Source organism: Tenrec ecaudatus, chromosome 1 (genome assembly GCF_050624435.1).
Source record: "Tenrec ecaudatus isolate mTenEca1 chromosome 1, mTenEca1.hap1, whole genome shotgun sequence".
NCBI lineage: Eukaryota > Metazoa > Chordata > Mammalia > Afrosoricida > Tenrecidae > Tenrec > Tenrec ecaudatus.
The window spans coordinates 148,834,525-148,857,001 of record NC_134530.1 but is presented as its reverse complement, the minus strand read 5'-3'; the positions used below and the strand labels follow the sequence as shown (position 1 = coordinate 148,857,001).

Genomic DNA, 22,477 nt, shown 5'->3' with positions numbered 1-22,477 from the left:
ATGTGCCAAAAAGCTAGTATTTTTTCTTAAAGGTAATAGGAAGTTATTGGTAAATTTTAATGAGGGAAACAATATTACAGAGATTATACATAGTAAATGCAGGGGATATATTTGAGAGGGGAAATGAGATTAGAAGCAAGAATACTGGTTAGGTTACTGGAGTCACTGGATGAGAAATGTTCCCACTAAAGGGATCTGAAAAATAATTAGAAACTAGGATTGGCTGAATTTGGTGTAGTTTTAAAAAGTGGTTTACATAAATTAGTATATATTGGTGCTAAACAGAGTCATTACACAGTGCAAAAAGTTGATTTATTTGGTAAAAGATTGATAAAAAATTCACTTTGAGATATTTTGAGTTGTAGGTACTTGTGGGTAACTTGCTGTTAGAAAGAAACTTTAGACAGTTGAATAGATTGGGAGACATGTCTAGGTTGGTGATGCAGAAGTGAGATCCAGTAGAAGGTTGGAGATCCAGGGATAGCATCTACCGTGGAAAAGGGACAAATCCAAGAATGGAATCCTGTAATCTGCCTGCATTGTAAGTATGAGAAAGACCAAGAACTAGCGCTAGGAAGAAGACCTAGGTTGTAAGAATATACAGTGACTAAGAATGACATCTATATGAAGGACCAAGTAAGATAAGGATAGAAGAATGTTAGATTGGTCGGTTAGAAATTTAATTGGAAACTTTATCAAGATCAGTACTTAGCAAACCAGGGATATTCAAATATTGTAAGCCTTGCTTTTTCTTTAGGACATTGCTACTCAAAGTGCCTCTGTGGGCCTCAACCCAGACCTCCTGAATCACAACCTGCACATTTTGACATAATCTGCATACGATCCACATGTACATTAAGAAATAAAAAGGTTTTCTTTGTGCAGAAATCAAAAAATTATTAGTGATTAAAGCCATGTTCTACATAAAGGATTTTTTTTATTTGCTCTCCCTCTCCCATTTTAACAGGCACTTTTTTTCCGTTTAATTCAACAATGTTGCCAGAAACAGTAGTAATATTTTTATGTCTCAAAGGACAAAGTTCCCATCATTTAGCTCTGAAAATCATGCCATGTTTATAGAACTTCTAAAATGTTGATTGTATCATAATGTCAATTAAGGAATAATTAACAGATTTCAGCTTTAGAACAATATCTCCTATGACTTCTGCTTTCTCACTCTGTTTGAAGTAAGGGGGAAAAATAAATTTCAATCTTAGCATGATGCTTTAATTGATATCAACTTACCTCATTTGCCACTAGATAGTTTGTGTTTTATAATGTAATTTTTATAATTCTAGAACATTTTTATAATTCTGTAGGATTAGGTAGTCTGATTAAGTTCTAAATAATCTAGCTAAATTACAGGTATTGACAAAATTCTTTTGTAGAATCTTTAGACCAGTTAATTAAGAAAAATTAGTGTTCACTTACAAATGTGTTTTACCTTAGAATTATATATAAGGGAGACTTCTAAAAGTTCATGGGAAAATTATCTTTTAATTCCACTTTCCCATAAGTTTTTGAAACTTCCTATACAAATGCAATTTTTATTATTTTGCTAGATGCTATGTCTTGTAGTTATTGCCTAAATTGAAAACTTATGACTGGCTTTAAACTTTTAATTGTGATTGTTCTGCTTCAAATCTGCATCCCTTGGCTCTCCTTACCTGATACAAATCCAATAGTGGCAGATCCTCTTAAGGAATAATTTTTTGCTTTGATTTCTGAATGGCACTAAACCCTGAGAGTTAAGGTTTAGCAAATTTCAATATGCATACAATTTACCCAGGAATCTCCATAAATGCCCATTTTGATTCTGCAGGTATGAGGTGTAAAAGTAGCTTTCTAGCTGAGCTATAACAACCTCCTTCGCATTGCTGATGCTGCTGGATGGAATAACAAGGCTGTAAACTCTACTTGTGAATTGTGAAAGAAAACAATCATAAAAAATACAGTAAAGTTAAATGGGGAGTTATTGTAAATATTCCCATTTGAGACTCTCTCATCTCAACAAATAAGTAACTGAAGGGGGTTTATGGGGAATCGTATTTGTATATGTGTGCTTAGGGTTATGGGGAAATGATAAAAATGCTTATATGCAGAAAAAGGCTTTTGCACTTTATCTGGGAAATGTGCGTGATTTCTGCTTTTTAAAAAATAGCTGCATGTAAATGTATATACAATATTGAGGTCTTAAATGGTAGACAGAAGCATGAGGATGGCATTGGAGCCAGCCTTGTTTCTTCTGTTATGCATGCATAAGGCTGTAGTCATTATCAAAGCTCATTCAATGACCACAACATTCTAAGGTTATCTTTATTACTTTGTAAAATGATAATGTTCTGTGGGATTAGAGATTCAGTGTTAATATCTTGAGTACGAGAAAACCAAAAAATGTAATATCCTTATTGTTGTTTGGACATAGCCTAAAGTGAGCTTTAATCAGTTTTTTTCTGATTTGGGATTAATATAATTAGTAGTACTGATGAAGAGAATGAGGGGCGATGGTGTCCTAGTAGGTTTCACGCTGGGCTGCTGACCTTAAAATTGAAATTCACTAGCCACTCCTCCGGAGAAAGATGAGGCTTTATTCCTATAAAGGGTTCTTGGAAACCCACAGGGACAGTTCTACCTTCTCTTCCAGGGTCAGTTTTTGAGTTGAGAGTGGAACTAGTAGTTTGTAGCTGAGGAAATCTCTGAGAAACTATGAATCAGTATACATATTTATTTACTACAGTAGAATGACAAAGTAATACCAACATTGAGCTCAAACATGGTGATTATTAGGCTGCAACATTTCATTCTGTTTGCGGAAGTTTATGAGTTGAAACCAACTTAATTGCACCTGTCTTAATTCTCCATTGCTGCAATAAGAGAAATTCTACAAGTTGGTGACTTTAACAAACAAATGTATTCCTTCACAGTTCAGGAAGCTCTAAGTCTGAATGTAGGCTGCCATCTCTGAGGGAAGGTCTTTGTCTACTTTACACATCTTGGGCTCTCTGTTCCATGAAGGTCTTCAGGTAGCTTGACATCACTGGCTCCTAGGTCTTGGAGGTTCCCAGAGCAGGGACTCTTGGTCCAAAGTATGCAGTTTGTTCTGAGTTCTTTCATAATAGTACTAAGTCCTTATACTCTACTTGCTTCTCTCTCCTTTTAGCTCTTGTCAGAGAAAAGGTGATGCAGGCCATATCCAAACTAATTCCCCTTAAGCCAATCAGGGCTTATCACCAGATGAGGTCATGGGGGGGATAAAGTAGTATCACATAATTGTCAAATTACATTGTTACATGGATTCTCAGTGGCTTGGCACAGATTTGTTGCTAACTTGGCACATATTATTTTAGGGGGACACAATTCAGTCTATGAAAGCATTCAACAACACCATGTTGGTTTTTCCCCCACATTTTTATATAAACAGAAGAATCATTTTATGTAGCTTCTATTTTCTGAAATAAAATTGAATAAGATGGTAGGCTGAGGGTTTTTTTTATAAGTAAAGCTTATAATGACATTTTGGTGCAGACTCAATTTGACCCATTCACACTACTATTGCACTGTATTTTGAAGTGGTGATACCTTTCTACTTATATATCTTAAGGCTAGAAAGATATGTGGCCCTTTTTTCCCTTTGTTTTTTTAAGCAACCCTTTTTTACTCTTTATGTTTTTTTAAAGGACCAGATGAAATATACTTCTTCTGACAACAGTTCTGTGGGCTTTCCCAAAGGCTGAATTTTCTCTAATGGCATTATGTCTCCTACTTCCATGGTGGTCTTTTTTTTTTAACTGTTTTTTAAATTGTGGTAAAACTTACATAATTTTAACCATTTAATATCAACAATAATTTAACTCAACAAAATAATAACATAAGATATTAACAAAATATATCCAGAGATAAATCCAGCACTAAAGAAGCATTTATGTGACATGCCTAGAGACTGCAACAGAGATTTTGAATGCATAAAGAGAAGCCAGAAAGAACAGAAGAGATAATAATCAGTAATGTTCTAGGAATTGTACAGTAGTGCTTAAGGCCAAAAATGAGGGGCTTTTAGACACTATGTGTTTGTGACAGGAGCCCTGGTGGCATAGTGGTTACAGGTTGGGCTGCTACCCACAAGGTCAACAATTCAAAACCACCAGCAGCTCTGTGGGAGAAAGATGAGGCTTTTTACTTCCGTAAAGTATTTAGTCTATGAAACCAACAGTGGCAGTGAGTTTGGTTTGGGGTTGTTTGTAGAAATTATTAGGAAATAAAGTATTTTATTCCATGTGTTCACGGCTTTATAGAGGTATAGTTTTCATATAATAAAATTCACATATTTTAAATGCTGAATTTGAAGCATTTGTATTACCCCTAAATACTCTTGACACCTCATAGCTGGAGGCATGATTGCACTTGTTTAAGAGTGTTCTATGAAGTGTTGAGAGCATAACATCTTTGTTCTTCTTCCTACCCTCATCTTCTTGTTAATTACCATGGAGTTGATTCAGGCTCATAGTAACCCTTTGTAACAGAGTAGAACTACCCCATATGATTTTCATGAGTATAGTCTTTGTGTATGTGTGTATTTTCTTTTTTAAAAATCATTTTATTATGGGCTTAATTAACTATCATAAGCCATACACACATCAGTTGTGTAAAGCACATTTGTACATTCATTGCCCTCAAAGAGTATAGTCTTTATGGGAGCAGATTGCCTGGTCTTTTAACGCAGTCACTAGTGGCCTTTAACGGCTGACCTTTCAGTTAGCAGCTGCATGTTTGAGCACTGATATCCAGGACTCTCTTATTCACTGTTATGGAAATGCAAATCAAAACCACTTTGACATAGCTCTTCACATCCACTAGGATGGCTATAATTGTTTTAAATTTAAACAGCAACGAAAAGAGCCTAAATAAGTGTTGGTGGTGATGTAGAAAAACTGGAATCCTCATATATTGCTGTTGGGAATATAAAATGATATAGCAGTTTTGGAAAAACAGTGGTTATCAAAAATTTAAACATATAATTGCTGTATGATCCAGCAATTCCATATTCTTATGTATATACCCACAGGAAATAAAGACAGACACTGAGATAGATATTTGTATGCTAAAGTTCATAGCAGCATTGTTAACAATAGCCAAAAAAGTAGAAACAACTAGAATCAACAGATGGATGGAGAAAATGTGATAGTATGCCAACAGTGCAGTGTTATGCAACTGTGCAGAAGAATGAAGTTTTGATACATGGATTAACAGTGATGCTAAGTGAAATAAGCCAGATACAATAAAAGGACAAACATTATATTCTGTGATTCTCATTTTATGAAATGTCTATATCAGGCCAAGTTACTGGGTCAAAGTAGATGAAAGACACTAGAAACTTGGGCCAAGAATTGAGATTTAATTTTGATGGGTACAAATGGTCTGTTTTGTGTTAGAAACAAATTAATAGACGCTCATGTGTATAAGAAAGAGCTTTATATATAAGAGCAATTGAATATTGAGAAAACATCCCAGCCCAGCCTGGTCCAGATCAAGTCCATAAGTCTGGTGTTAGTCCATATGTCTAATACCAATCTATAAATTCTTCTTTAGACTCACAACACATGCACTGATGCCGAATGCAGGGAGATCACAGGCCAGTGGGTAAAAAGTCTTGTGGATCCAGTGGTGGAGGAAACATCTCAGTGCTGGTGTGCGTTTCCACATGGCTCCTCCAGCATCATTGTAGCTCCAAGGGGCTCGTTGTCAGAAATGTCTCTCTTGGAGCCTCAAAACGAGGTCATCAAACTACGACCTGATTGACAGGCCAAACCCCATCCCTTTACGCTTAAAGTCTCGGATTGACAACAGATTATGTAACTACCACATGTTTGGAGTGGTGAAAAATTTTAGAAGTAGATGTGGCAATAGTGTGCTCTTAACAATGGTTGGTGACTTGATATGCCCAGCATTTCTGCAGTAGAAAGCTATAGTAGTGTGATTCTGTAAACGTGTGAGCCCTAGAAATCCTGTGGGACAATTCTATTCTTGTCCTATCGCATAACTACCAGTTAAAATCAATAGACTCATAGCAACATTAACACACACCTCCCACCCTGTCCTGCAATGTAGTTTCCTTTACCACGTAGTTCCCAAACTTTAGCCTACTGCTTCTTTTCAGACAAAAAACATTACTCAGCACACCCTGGCATTTAAAAATATTTATACTCTTGCCCATCATCCAGGATAAAGTATAGGCACCTGTTTTTGCAGCCCCCCAGGGATTGGCATTGCCCACTTTGGGAAACATTGTTTTGCCAATAGTGCTTTATTTATTTGTAAAGCTCTGATTTACTCACTAGTATCCTTTTATTTCGACCTAAAGGATTCCCTGTGGTATTCCTGGTAGGATTGGTTTGTTAGTAAAAATCCCCTTGGTGTTTTGTTTTTTTTTCTCTTTTAAAATCATGGAATATCTTAATTTCTCCTTAACTTTTGAAGGGTAGTTTTAATGGGTATAGAACTTTTGCTTGATTTTTACCCTCCAGCATCTTAAATATATCACTCTGGCCTTCATGATTTCTTTTGTGAATTCAGCTGTTAATCTTATTTTGGATCCCCTATAGATGATGAGTCGCTTCTCTCCTGCCACTTTCAAAATTTCTTTGTTTTTGTGTCTCTGTATTTAACCTACTAGTAAGTTTGTTGGGCTGCTTGGATGTATAGATTCATTTCTTTTACTAAATTTTGAAAGGCTTTGACCGTTCTTCAAATATTATTTTCCCCCTTTTTGCTACTGCCTTCTGGGATTCCAGAATGCACGTATTATCCATTTACTAGTAGCTTATAAGTCCCTTCGTTTCTGTTTACTTTTCTCCAGTCTTTTGTCTTTCTACTTCTCAGACTGAGTAATTATACTTGTTCAATTTTGAAGTTTGTTGATTATTTTTTCTGTCTAATGAAATCCATTAATGGATCCTGCTACTCAAGTTTTTGTTTTAATTTATGTACTTTTTAGTTTCAGAATTTTTAATCGTTTTATCACAATCATTGTATACATCAATTGTGTAAAAGCACAATTGTATATTCATGCCCTCATCATTCTCAAAACATTTGCTTTCTGCTTGAGGCCTTGGTATCAGCTCCTCATTTTTTCCCTCCCACCCTAGTCCCCCCTCTCCCCTCCCCCCTCCCTCATGAACCCTTGAAAATTTATAAATTATTATTTTGTCATATCTTGCCCTGTCCAACGTTCTCCCCTCACCGACTCTTCGGTTGTCTGTCCCCCAGAGAGGAGGTCACATGTAGATCCTTGTAAACGGTCCACCCTTCCAGCCCACCCTCCCTCTACCCTCCCGGTATCACCACTCACACCACTGGTCCTGAAGGAATCATCTGCCTTGGATTCCCTGTTTCCAGTTCCTATCTGTACCAGTGTGCATCCTCTGGTCTAGCCAGAGTTGTAAGGTAGAATTTGGATCATGATAGTGGGGGAGGAGGAAGCTTTTAGGAACTAGAGTAAAGTTGTATGTTTCATGTTGCTACATCTCATCCTGACTGGCTCACCTCCTCCCTGAGACCCTTCTGTAAGGGGATGCCCAGTGGCCTACAAATGGGCTTTGAGTCTCCACTCCGCACTTCCCTCCTCATTCACTATCATAAGATTTTTTGTTCTGATGATGCCTGATATCTGATCCCTTCGACACCTCATGATCGCACAGGCTGGTGTGCTTCTTCCATGTGGGCTTTGTTGCTTCTGAGCTAGATGGCTGCTTGTTTACCTTCAAGCCTTTAAGATCCCGGACACTATATCTTTTGATAGCCAGGCACCATCAGCTTTCTTTGCTACATTTGCTTATGCACCCATTTGTCCTCAGTGATCGTATCATGGAGGTGAGCACAGTATGATTTTTTGTTCTTTGATGCCTGATAACTGATCCCTTTGGTACCTCGTGATCACAAAGTTGGTGTGCTTCTTCCATGTGGGCTTTGTTGCTTATGAGCTAGGTGGCCGCTTGTTTACCCTCAAGCCTTTTAAGACACCAGAGACTATATCTTTTGATAGCCAGGCACCATCAGCTTTCTTCACCACTTTTGCTTATTCACCCGCTTTGTCGTCAGCGGTTGTGTCGGGGAGGTGAGCATCATAGAATGCCAATTTAATAGAAGAAAGTATTCTTGCATTGAGGGAGTGCTTGAGTGGAGGCCGGATGTCCTTCTGCTACCTTAACACTAAACCTATAAATATATGCACATAGATCTATTTCCCCATCCTCATATATATATTTACATATATACATGCCTTTATTTAGACCTCTAAATGCCCTTTGCCTCTAGCTCTTTCCTCTATTTCTTTTGACTTTCCTCTTGTCCCACTATCATGCTCAGTCTTCATTTGGGTTTCAACAATTCCTCATGGTTACATTGCCCTTGATCACACCCTATCAGGCTTCCTATACCCTCCTCACCACCGATTTGGATCACTTGTTCCCGTGTTACTGGGTTTGTTAACACCACTACCTTTCCCCTCACCTCCCCCTCTTCCATGTCCCACTGGAACTGTCGGCTCCGTTGTTTTCTCCTCCAGATTGTTCATCCAGTCTATCTTATTTAGACAGACCTGCGGAGATAATAACATGCACAAAAACAAGGCAGAGCAAAACCAAGCAACAATATACAACAACAACAAACCAGTGACAACATAACCAAAACACAACAGTAAAGAAAGCTTGTAGTTAGTTCAAGGACCGTTTGTTGGCCTTTAGGAGTATTTTCCAGTCCAGTCTGTTGGGGGACCACGCTCTGCCCCGAAGTCCACCTTCAGCATTCCCTGAGGACCACGCCGCTCTGTTCCCTTGCTGTTCTGTTGCACCCCCTTAGTGTTTTGCTTCCGTGTGGCAGGGTCAGATCAGGTGCAGTTACCACACTGTGTCTCAGGTGTTGTCTCCTGTAGGGCTATGGGTCAGTGAGGGACGTCATGTCTCATAGTGAGGCCGGTCATGTGGTCCCCTCTGGGGACTGGCTGCTCTAATCGGGAACATGGTCCTCAAGGCCTGGTGGGCCTGGATGTGCTCCACTCTCTCCTCCTCCCCCTTTATCTACTCCTGTGTGCATCAGTCAGATATGTCACACTCCTGAAGCTGCAGATTCAATGCCGTCCTTTGAAATAAATTTTTCTGGTGGCAGGGGCAGGTGTCCACTTAGTAGTTGGGATTGGGGCTGGCCCCTCAGACCTCTCCACTGGTTCCCTACTCCACACCAGCATGTTGCATTCGCACCTTGGGGCACTGGGTTGGAGTCTGGTCCCTCTTTCCCTGAGGAGATATAAATAATACCCTCTCCTTGGGTGGGTCAGTGCCCTGTGCCCCCGCTACCCATTTTTTCCCCCTTTCCTCACCTCCTTTTTAGCTGTCTACCATATGTATCTCTGTATTTGGTCTGGTCTCTGCCATATTATCTGGCCCTCACCTCAGGAGTGTTTGTATTCAGTAGCTTTTTCCTTATGCTCCTTTTGCATTTTTTCCCCAGAATTTCTTTTGGTTCTATTTTTCAACCTCTACCTCTTTACTGATACTTCATTTTGTTCACACATTAATTTCCTTTAGTTCTTTGCCGTGTCTTCTTTATTTGTCACAATAAGTCTGAAACGGCCAACATGTATTTCTAGTATATACAGTACTGGACTTCATCAGGGATACTTTTTGTTAGTTCATTTTTTCTTTTGAGTTGGGCACACTTTAAACGTGTGTGTGTGTGTATTCATGCATTGTGACTTTTTGTTGAAAGATGGACCTTTGAATGTCATAATGTGGTAACTCTGGGAATGAGTTTCTACCCCTTCCTCAGAGTTAGCTGTTCTTGATTGTAGCATGGTTAGGTTGTTGAGGTTCAGTCAGTGTTTTAACTTAGGCTTTCTTCAGTGCCAGGAGTTTGATGATAAAACAAACTCAAATATAAAAAACCTCTCCTAGTCTCGTTGGGTTGCCTTGGCTCTGTGTTGGTTGAGGCATTCCTCCAGTAGATGGGCCTTCAAAAGTTTGTGAAAGAATGGATTGAAAAGGTACTGGACTTCTTCCATGAATTTTTTGAGGGCCACCTCATTCTTACTCAGCTCATTTACTATTCTGCCTCAACATTTACTTTCTATTACAATTAGTGTATAGATCAGCTATTAATGAAACTAGGGATTTTCTCAGGTCTTTTTTGAGCACGTGTTCCATCTTAGACATGCACATATCTTTCTAAGTTTCCCAATACACACAAGCTCTGTTGAATGCTTTACTTTTCCAAAGAAATTTCCTTAACTTTTCCACTTGCATTGTTTTGAACACTTTATAATATTTTCCCTTTCTACCTTATATGGATTGTAAGTTAGGTGAATAGAGACAAGCATCTTGCATCAGTTTCCAGTAGGTCACACAGAAGGTTTAGACATGAAAAAAATAATTTGTGAAGAAGGACTATTTTTCTGGAACCCAGGCTCTGGGATTGTCAGTTGCCAGGTTGAAGAGGGAATGGGTTATGGGCAAGTAAAAAGCCACCAAGCTTCTTTTCTAGTTCTAAGTTGCCTCTTTCTTTTCCTTTTAAAAATAGTTTTATTGTCATGTAATTCACGTACCATACATTTCAGTGGTTTAAATGTATTAAAAAGAGTTGTACATTCACCGCCACAATAAATTTTAGGATATTTTCTTCATTCTTGTACCCATTACTAGTTCCCTGTTACCCCACAACTTCTCCTGCCCTAACCCTAAGGAACTACTAATCTAGTTATGGTCTGTGAATTACATATCCTGGGTTTCATATGACGAAAATCATACAAAATCCCAACCACAAAATAACACACAGAAAAATCTCACTCCAAAAGAAAGCAGAAGATAGTAGACACTAGAACAAATGTTAAACGTTAACCCAGCTCTGTCTGCACCAGTCCGTTTTTCAATGCACTCTGAGGGCAAGGCTGTTCACATCCCTGGCAATGATTTAGGGAATTCAAGAGGAGCTCTGCAAATAGATAATTTGATCTTTCACCATAGCCTTCTTAAGTTGACTTTTTAATCTTTCTTCCCCAGAATTCTGACCCAGTTGTTTCTAACAGTTGTTGCTTGTTTCCTCAATGCATATTTATGGTGGTTGTTTCCACTGGTCTATGTTTTGCTCAGTACATTGTTGTTTCCTCCATGCACGTTTGGAGGTGCCTGCTGTGCTCAGGTGCTGTTGGATTGCTCTACAAGTAGACATCTCTGCCTTTCATCACTTGAAAGAGCGGTGTTTTGCTTTTTGTGTTTTTTAGCAGATTTGGCGATGCAGTCTGTTGATTTTTTTCCCTGTTAATTAAAAAAATATTATTTGGGAGTTAATATATACATCATTCCATAGTTCAGTCATGTCAAGCAGAACTGTACAATTGCTACCACAATCAATTTCAAACATTTTTTGTCTTCTTGGACTCCTTGACACCATCCACCTGTGGTTGATTTCTTGGCTGCTGTTTTCCAGAGTGTGATTGTGGATCCTTACATGGAATCCTTGTGCTTGGTCCAGTGGTGAGGATTTTTATTTTCTTTATATTGAGATGTAAATCAAGCTGAAGGCTCCAGTCTATTTTTTTTGGTCTGCAAGCAAGGTTTGCCATCTGCATATTAATGTCTTATGAGTCTTTCTCCCATCCTTATGGTTCATTTTTCTTCTTATACTTCAGAGTCTTAGGCATATTTGCTTAGCGTGCTGCTTGGATCTGTAAAGTGAAAAGATACAATCCTGACATACACCTCTGCCATTTGACAGGTGGCACTCGCCAGTAGCCGTATTGATTCCTGGTGTTGTGGTTTCTGTTCCCCCTTTAACATGCCTCTACGGCATACATTCTGAGAGATGGTAGAATTTGATCTGTTCTTTGCTTTGAGTGTCAAGATAAAGAGTCTTCCAAACATACCAAATCCTAATAATAATCTAGGGCTTGTATTTTAAAATACACATCAGGATCTGGAGTTCTTTACCTGTAAATTCTTTTTTATAAGGTCTGGAATGAGGAGGCAGACATGTATTTTAAACAAGTACATATTGAAATGATGCTGTTGATATATTTTACTATATGTACTTGTTAAAACACTCACTTTTAAAAACTCTTATTACAATCCATAATACATCATTTGTGTAAAGTACATTTGTACATTACACCCACTTTCTTAAATTATGTGCCATCTATTATTATTCTGATTTCCTTCATTGAAGTACTTTAGACCAAATTTCATTGACTCACATACCAAAGAATCTCCCAGAGATCTTTTCTATCCTCTTCATAGTACAAATTTTGAAAGCATTTATTTAAAAATAGGTGATTGTTTGATAGCTTGTCTCTTCATAAGATGTTTATAAGGCTCCTATTGATCTAAGAAACTACTTTTTCATCTTTTGCTCACCTTCTTGTTAAAATAGAAAAGATATCCCACTTCCTCCTCACAGGCTAATTTGGATGGTTAACCACATGGAGAATTTCAAGCCCACTGGCCCCTGCAAGGAAGAAAGATAAGGTTGTCTGTTTGCTTAAAGAGGTATAGCCTCCAACCTTGTAGAGTCACTGCGAATTGTAATGGACTCAAAGGCATTTTGCTGTTTGGCTTTTGGTCTTACGTTCTGGATTTTATTCTCTAACCTACTTAGTGTCTTGAATATCAATTATCCACCTTCCTCCTCACCAAATGAGTATCTTTAACCTTCTCTTCCTTATTTTATATAAAAATATAAATTTGATGAAATGAATCCCTGCTTTATATATTTTCTTCACTTTTTGAAGAAGAAACTTCTCATTTCAACCCAGAAGTAATTAAGTATCTTGAATCTGTGATTTATCATTTTCCAATCATCTTTTAATATTTGCCATCTTAAAAAGACATGCTTGGTAAAGTGGAAGGTCAGCAAAAAGGAGGAAGACTGTCATGGAAATGGATTGACACCCTGTCTGTAACTGTGGCTCATACATAATCATTGTGAGGGTGGTTCAGACCAGGCAGTGTTTCCTTCCATTGTGCCTGGTAGGTGGCTCCTAACAGCAACAACATACACAAACAGAAGTAAATCTTGAAATTTTTCATTTTATAATTTCCAAGCATCTATTTTACTATCTATATATGAACGCACCTAAAATATAGTACTCTTTTGTGGGTTTAAAAACTTTACAAATAACCTGTTGTATTTATCATTCTGCAACATTTTTTGAGAACATGTTAATACATATAACTAGTACACCTGTTTTAAAAATATCTTTAATTTTGTGGTGGAGGAAGCACACAGTAGATACTGCACATGCATTCAAGTTTCTGCATGTATAATTCAGAGACATAGATTATATTCTCACACAAATGTATTCTGACTCACTATTATTTTGTGTGAGTATATGAAAGTTATTCTCCTGTTTGTAGACATTTAGGTTGTATCTAGTTTTATAAGGGTACTGTATTATAGGAGGCATCGATTTTCTCATATGCTGTTGACCCTTGAACAATTTGTAATGATTAGCTGTGCGCCAGGGTGCTGACTCTCATACTGTCAAATCCACATATAACTTTTGACTCCCCCAAAACCTAAGTACTAATAACTTACTGTTGACCCAAAGCCTTCTGGGTAACAGACAATTATTACATATTTGATGTTACATGTATTTACTGCACCTACATAAAAGCTGCATTGTCTTTGTGGTAGGTGTTTCCCAAAAGTAGGTTTAGCTCTTGCTGGTTTAGCTGCAGCAATGACTTCACATAAATGCCTTTTCTTTTCTCACAATGGCCTTTACCCTGGATTCATTTATTTTGAAATGACTAGCAGCCGCAGCTGTAGACCTCAAGCCATAGTTCATCTCAGTGATCCAATCTTTTCATGTATTGTCATGACTACAATGTTTCATGGGAGCACTTCCAGCATCACTGGTGCTTTTGGTATAGCTCTCTTGTTATTCATGGTGTATATAGTATTGCACTAAACATATGGAAAATAGGCAAGAACTTTGAGATACCACTTTTTACGGTGGCATGCAATGTTCTGGAGAGGTGAACTGCCCATGCAGAGATAAGTGCCACATAGCATTAAACAAAAATCTACGTGTAGTTGGACCCATGCAATTCAGACATGTGTTGTTCAAGGGTCAACTATATATCCTGGGACTTTTTCATCAAATTCTGGATTTCAGGATTCTGTTGCCTGAATTGAGTGACTCGCACATCCAGAATAAAGCTTTCTTCTACACTATGATTGCTAGTTTAGATAGGTGGAATTCTAGCTCGGAGGTTACTTTCCTTTAGACTTATGAAAGACTCGCTCTACTTCCTTTCAGCTTCTAGTGTTGCTGTTGGAAACTCCAATGCTGTAATTATTCTTTATCTTTTGCAGCAACCCGTTTTTTTCCCCTCTGAAAGCTTTAAGCCTCTTACTGTAAAGTTTCAGAATCCAAATTAATGTGTCCAGATGATTTTTTCTTTCCAAATTTACTATGAAATAATTCTGACATACAGAGGTATAAATAATAAATACCTGTGTTTCTATAAACTGGTCCTGAAATAAAATGTAGTGTAGTTGAAGACCTTTGGTGTGAGCCTTCTTAGAGTCACTGGCCGTAGTGGTGCATGGAGTTAAATGGGTTGGGTTGGATGAGTATTTAGACCATTTTAACAGGGGAATTCAAGACTTTGGCTGCTAAACTGCAAAGTTGGTGCTACAGATAGATCCACCAGTCCTCAAAAAAAAAGGTGAGACTGATGTTTTAAGCATTTACCGTTTTGGAAAGCATATGAAGTAGTTTTAATCTTTCCTGTAGGGTTTATTTTAGTCAGAATTGACAGCGGCAGAGAAAGGCGTGTGCTTCAGTTAAGAAGATTTTTGTGTGTGCTTATTTTCTTAGTTTCCCCCATTTTTTATTGTTGTTAATTGGTTACCAGACTTATTGATTGAACCCCTGATTTTCTTACCTTCTATTATGTTTTTAATTATCTTTTTGTTCTTTCTTGGAGATCTGATCTAATAACTGATTCCTTCTGTTGAATTTAACTATAATGTTTTATATGAACTTAACTATAATATTTTGAACATTAGAATTCATTCACCTTTTAAAATAACTGGTGCTATTCTGTGCAATATTTATTTCTCTGACATTATATTTCTTCTGAAATTTTATTTTCTCTGAGTTATCTCTGTTTTATCCCTCACTGTCCATTTTTACTTAGTATGTGAGCTGCTTTCTTCAAGCATGAGTCAGTTAAAGACTAGAAATTCTGTGAACACATAGTTGGGACTTATTAATTGGGAACTGACCATGTCATCGAGAGAAAAGCTCCAAATATACCAATCATTAGAAGGTTGGAGGCTTGAATCTATCCAGAGGTAGAAAGGCTTGGTGATCCTTTTCTGGAAAAAAAATATATATCCCATTGAAAATTCCATAGAGCACAGTTCTTCTGGGACAGACAAGAGTTAGTTGGAGTCAACTCAGTGACAACTTTTAAAAAATGTGTTTTTAATATGGAAGTGGTTGACATCTAAAATAATGCACTTCTCAAATCTGTGACTATGACCAGAGCAATAGCAGGTGGTGGTTTGGAGCAGGAAATGTGGGGTCATTGTATCAAAACAGCGTGGTTGTGATGCGGTAGGCAAGGGTAGATGGACAGTGAGGGACTTATTGGCTAGAGGAGGGCCTCAGATATGAGAGTTTATAGTTGTAGCAATGGTTTCTTTGATGCCTATGTGCTGAAAGATTTTTATGAATATTGAAGGCATGAGGACAGACAGGTAGAGAGTACGGAGGGAACCCTGATTTACTTCGTTTTTTTTTTTTTATGAAGTAGAAGCTATATATATATATGTTGAATATAAAAGGAAGTAGAGTAGAAACTATGAGGAGTGTCTGAGTTATTGGAAAGAAAACATTGTGCAGGACATTGCTAAGTGGCATTAAATTGGGAAACAAAATTCTAGGTGACACTAGTACACAGTTTACACAGTTTAGGTGCTCTTTCTTAACTTCATCTCCAGTGTGTGAGTAGCAGTGTAGGTATAGAAGAAGCTATTGTTAGAATGTTCCAGGCTTGGGGGCTTACAGGCAGGGATGGTGGAAGGACTCGGGTAGACTGTAAGGAGTGGTTATGAGAAAGGAATAAACCATGAGCTCTGGACTGATTCTGCAAGGAAGTGAAATCAGGAGGGGCCAGATGCTGAGAGTAGACGGAAACGATTTAATGTAAGTGAAAATGAAAGCAAGAAGCTAATAAAATAAAACCTTTCTCCAGGGAGTACATTTTAGCTAGTTTTTCAAGTAGGCTTTGTATGTTGTAGCTTTCAAAGTCCAGTCCTGGTATATTGTGTATCATATTTGTTTGCCTGATTGATCTTTTGTCATGAACTAAAAATTGAATCAATCTGGCAATGCTTTAGTTCTCGTATGGATACAACATTAGTATTTATCATATAATTCATAAAGGTGTAAATCTAAAGGGCCTCCCTTATACGTTGAGAAGTATTTTTGCATGCAGGTTTTATGTTGTTAGAGGAAGATAAACATGTTGGCCTAGACAGAATTCTTGATACCATCCAAATTTTCTATCTTCCATGGTCATAGGTCACTGTCCCTTTTCCTGTTGTTTCCTCAGTTTGCTTTCTCTTTCCATATAGAAAGGATGCTTTGTACTGCCTAGGGTAAGTGAAAAGAAATATTGCTCCCAGGAGCAAAACATGTTAACTATGCCTCGGTAATCAGTGAGTGACCATAGACACGTTCTCTCTCAGCAACACACACGTCTTAGTCTTATTTTAAAAAAAGGTCCACCAAAACAGTTGCTCTCCAGGAGGCATCTGCAGGGCCAGTTAGACTCCAGGCAAAAAGGTTATGCCAGCTGGTTTGGAGGGTTCTAAAAAGGTACTCCAGATGGATTTTCTCAAAGGACTCAGGATGATGATGGCTGCTTAGTAGGAAGAAATTTGAAGAAGATTGAGAACTGCTTTCATGAGAAAGTTCCGGGAAATTACACCAGGGGACTTCTTTCGCATCCTAACAGCTTTCCTACTCATTCTTCAAGGGCAGCAAGGACTGTCCTCTGAGAATTTTAATAGGAAAACCTTATCCCATCCACCCCTGCGCTTACCCCTTCAGACTGATTTTTGCTTCCTAAACCCAGAAGAACATTAAAAAGGCACACAGTGTAAATTCTTCAGCAATGCCAAAACTGCCATTTTGACATGGTGTAATTTGAAGAGTGTAGAATCTTCGGTGAAGTGTTGAAAAATCCATTGCTATCAAATCAATTCCAACTCACAGCAACCCTATATGACAGAATAGGACTGCTCCATAGAGTTTCAAAAGCTGTAGTCTTTCTGGAAGGAGACTGCCATTCTTTCTCCTATGGATTGACTTGGTGGGCTTGAACTAATGGCCTCACTTAGTCTCCAAGCACTTAACCACTGCACCATCTGAGTTCCTTTCAGGGAAGATGCTGAGAGATGGAAACATTGCCTTCAGAAGTATATAGGCCTAGATGGAAGATATGTCAAGAAACAATAGCTTCATATATTGATACTGTTGTTTAATAAAGGTTTCTATGATTTTATAGCAATAGTTTTTGACCTCTCATTTTATGTTACATATTACCTATCTTAGATATTTGCAGTTTTAAAACTTGCTAAGCTCTTTGCTGTTGAATTTAGCAGTATTTGAATTAGGAAAGCTTATAGTGATAGCAAATTAAAATAGTAATTCAGTTTTTCTTTGTAAAATACACAGCAGTTGTCCCAAAGTGAGCGCTATGGTCCTCTGGAGGATGCTGGACTGATCCAGGGGAACTGGAATATAAGAGGCCTCTATTATATCCTGGATTATGGGCTGTAGTATAAAAATTGTTAATAATTGGGGGCTACTGAGTACATTTTTTTTCTGTAAAGGGATTAGTAGGCCAAATAAGTTTGAGAATTTATGATACAAAGTATTCTGATTACCTTCAAATTAGTAATGCATTAGAAGTTGCATAATTGGAAAGCTAGGAGACTGAGTAAATTAAAAACTGCTACTTGGCAAGATACGTCTTTACATTTGGTTGTAAGTTAGGGAGCCTTAAGTTATACTGGGTGTTTAGAACATTCCTTCAATAAAATGCGAGGCCCTGTGTAGATGAAAATTTTTATTTTGTTTTGTTTTTTAAATAAAGGAATTTATGATACTTTAGTACAGATTGGGCAGGTGGTTAGAGGAGATTGGTATTTCATATTATTTATGAAAGAGTAGTTCTTAGACCTGGTACTGAACATTAAATCTGTTTTAGGATGCTTAGCTCAGAAAATTAGACCAATGTTTAGAAAAGCTTCCTGATTTTCTTCTTCTACCCTATGATGATCCTCTTTTTAATGCTACCTTTCATGGCTTCTTATTGTGTGTTCATACAAATATACACAAGGCAATTCTGGCGTGGGAGGTGGTGGCTAAGAATCACCAAACATGTCTTAAGGGAAAAGGCTTGTAAGGAATTAAGAGCAGTTGCCTATTTGTGAACAAGACCTACCGTATATACTCGAATATAAGCCGACTCGAGTATAAGCCAAGGCACCTAATTATTACCTTTGAAACCAGAAAAAACCGATTGACTCGAGTAGAATAAGCCTAGGATGGAAAATGCAGAAGCTATTGGTGAGTTTCAATAATCAAAACAAATGAAAATAAAATTACTAAAAATTGAGACATCAGTGGGGTAATGTATTTAAATATTTATTTCAAATAAAAAACATAAATAAAAGGACAAGTCATTTAACATTAGTAAACCAGCACAGTAAGTGCAAAATAGGTTCAAGAAAAACAATAAGGTGTCAACAATGATACCTTAAGAGTACAATTCCCTGTGCTCAATCAGCAACCAAGCTAAAATGTAAAGAGTTAAAATCTTTCAAAACTGGATTCCTCATCATCATCCGTATCCCAGTGCAGAGCTTCAGCTGGTGTGAGGTCATCATAGACGCTGTCCTCACTGAGATCGCCATCATCACCATCACTGCTGTCATTTTCATACAAAGCGCAGTCTTCACTGCCATCCATAGCATTACTAATACTGCATTTCTGGAAGGCACGTCGCACCATGTCTTCTGGAATGTCTTCCCATGCATCTCAAACCCACTTTACTATTAACTCTATGTCAGGCTTGATGAGATTTCCTCCTTTGTTAGTCGGGCTTGACCTGATGACATCCAGTCATGCCACATCCTTCGCACACAGTCTTTAAAAGGCTTATTCAAAGATACACGTCATAGGACGGCTCTGATTGGTTAGATGTGAATAAACAAACGTTCAAAGCCCTGCAGGGTCAGCGGGGCTTTGAATGAACAGCGGAGAAACGGCAATCACCTGTGAGATAACGGGCGTACATCCTGTTACCTGGGAGGGGGGGCAGCGAGATGTTACACCTTGCTGGGGTACCACTAACCCATATATAAGCCAAACCCCAGTTTTTTAGCACATTTTTTGTGCTGGAAAAACTTGGCTTATACACGAGTATGTATGGTAAGCTCTTTTTCTAACTCTGGGTACACATGTGTAGAAAGGCGATGTTAAATTGTGTGGGGCAGGGGGTGCCTGGGAGTGGCAGGAGAGTGATAGTGGTGGCAAGAGTTGGTTCTGAAAATTCTGCTGAAGAACTAATAGTGGAGAATTGTGTAAGAGATATTAGATCATGTTTGTGAATTGCTGTCTATTTGAGGCAAAACAAATTTAGAGCAGCAACAGTTAATTATTTTTTAAAAATTGTTTAGAATTTTCAATGGCGATCCACTTTTAAAGGTGTAAATATATACTCAATTTAATCTGCATTTTGACTCTGGTAAAAAATGATAGGTAATTGATCTGAGATGGAATCCTGGTTAGAATCCAGCTTTGTATTTAGTCTTGTCTGTCTGCTTGGAAAACATTCATTCTAAATTGAAGGTAGTATAAAATAAGAGCATGCATGAAATGACCAAAGGAACAATACCATGTTGTGTGGAATCAATTTCTCTATATCCCTAAATGCCCAGGATACTCTAGGCTACAAACTTGTATAGTGTGTGTCCTAAATTTATTAATGAGTTGGAAACGTGTGGGTAACATTAAACTTCAGAAAAGAAAGAAGAGGAGGATCAGGAAGGCATTTGGAAGAAACGACTTGAACTAGTCTTTGAAAAGGGGCATTGGTAGGGGATAGTTTTGAGAGAAAAATCACTGCAGCTAAAACTAAGGTTGGTGTAAGCAGGGGTAAAGAAAAAAAGCATCCTGCTCAGAATGGAAGGTCTTACTTGGAACGCAAAAGAGAGTGAGTTTGATAATGGGACCAATTGGTCTATGGTTTTAAGTATGTCAGCTTGGAGTCGGCTGTGATGTAAAAACTGTCAAACTTGTTGTTCTTGTTGTTCTGTGCCTGTGAGTAGTTCCAAGGCTCAACCGTATGAAACACTGCCTGGTCCTGCCCCAGCGTCACAATCATTGCCAGCCTTGAGCCTATTGCTGCAGCTCTGTGTCAGTCCATTTCACTAAGGGTCTTCCTTTTCATTGACCCTTTGACTTTACCACGCTGGAGCGCTTTTACTCTGTCCTACAGGATCACTGAGACTCTGAATCAACTCAACTTACTTTCAGGTTAAAAAGGACAAAATGAATATGCAAGATTCTTCTGGCAATGAACTTGCTCTATCACCTTCACTATTTAGTCAGATTTCACTCCCATCCCCAAAATAACACTTGACATTTTTTAATCAAGTTTAAAAGTCATCAAAATCATACTTAGAGAAGTTTAAGTGGATGTTAATGTTTTCCCCGTTTCTTTGAAGTGTTGGAACTATTAGGGTAAGTTTACACATTGAAATTTCTCTTTGTAGCCCATACTGTATTAATATATTTGTCACTGTACTTGTGTTCTTTTTGTAATTAGTACTTTATCCAAGGTGCTGACTATGAATTCTTACTATGTAGAGGAAATAGCAACATTAGAAATAATACCCTATTCTAATTCCTTAATTACTTTCCAGTGTGCTTCAGCCCTTTCTCTGCCTCTTCTTCCCGTGTGTCTCAGGTCAACAGGACATACTGCTGCGGCACCTACCGAGCAGGTCCTATGAGGCAGATAAGTCTTGTTGGAGCAGTAGATGAAGAAGTTGGTGACTATTTCCCAGAGTTCCTTGATATGTTAGAAGAATCACCATTTCTCAAAGTGAGTATTAATTGAGATTATTAAAATTTTGATTAGTAAGAAAACATTTTGCCATGAAAGAGTATTAAGTTAATCCTGTTTAATAAAATTAAATCACATCTAGTGGTTAAGCTAAAAATGTGTATGAATTTACTGGTACAGAGGACTTGACTGCATTTAAAAAACAAACAAACAAAACACTTTAATGTGCCATGTGCTTCTGTACATACACACATCAACAACTTCATTGAACCTTTTTTGGTGGGGTGATGACTTGTATGTCGCCTGGAACATATTTTTAAAATGTGACTCATCCATCTGGTTTCCAGATGACTTTGCCCTGGGGCACGCTGTCCAGCCTTCGACTCCAGTGCAGGTCCCAGAGTGATGATGGGCCTATCATGTGGGTGAGGCCAGGAGAGCAGATGATCCCTACAGCAGACATGCCAAAGTCACCCTTCAAAAGACGACGGTAAATACGTATTTGCACATCAGCAAAGATGCTTGCTTTTTAAAACTGGTTGCTTATAAAAATAATTGAAACTCAAGTATAGTTTAAAAATCATTTTTTAGATTATTTTAGGAACTTAAGTAAATCTTCTAGTTAGTTCACTCATTATACATTATCAGAATTCTAATGAAAAGAAATTTAATTTTTACTTTTTAAAAAACCTGGGTCCTAACCGCCTGCAAGATAAAAGGAGAAATTCCTCTGTAGTGTGGTCTCTAAGGATCTTTCACAATCTGGCTGTAGCAGTGCCTTTACTAGATCTAACTGCTCTGGTCCCCTCCAGCAATACAGAACTCCATGTCTAAACCATGGTCCCACGCAGCTCTGCACTTTAGCGCCTTTACCTTTGAATGGCACCCCTCCTCCCCACTCCTTTCTAACTGGAGAACTCGTAATACATTTTTGTTTGTTTGTTGTTGGTCTGTTACCAACTCTAATCATTGAATAAATAATGATGTAGTTGCAAATTATCCATTTTCAAAACTCGAATGTGATTTCCCTTATGAAGCCTTTCTTTGAACCTCAGATGATTATTCGTCCTCCTCTATGCTCACACAACATCCTGTTGAGTCATTAATGATCTGTTTAAATAGTTGACTTTTCTGTTAGATTTTGAGCCCCTGGAGGACAGGGAGTGGTGTTATTCATCTCTGTCTTCATGACAAAGAGTAGCTGATTGGTATTGCTAAATGAAACCAATAATGATGCAAAGCTTCAGTGAGTCACATTGTGCTAACAGCTTGTGTTTCGGACATATGAAACAAATGCATATTAATTCACTGTAATGCTATGAAAAAATCTCATTTAGTAA

At 37.9% G+C, this 22,477-nt stretch overlaps 1 protein-coding gene across 1 annotated transcript in view; it reads left to right on the top strand.

Moving 5' to 3' along the window:
• RSBN1 (round spermatid basic protein 1) overlaps positions 1-22,477 on the top strand; it is a 55,035-nt gene that overhangs the window by 20,322 nt on the left and 12,236 nt on the right. Inside the window, exons 3-4 of the mRNA XM_075559577.1 lie at positions 21,039-21,176; positions 21,485-21,627. Coding sequence (XP_075415692.1) covers positions 21,039-21,176; positions 21,485-21,627 — 281 coding nt within the window. The remainder of the gene's footprint in view (positions 1-21,038; positions 21,177-21,484; positions 21,628-22,477) is intronic.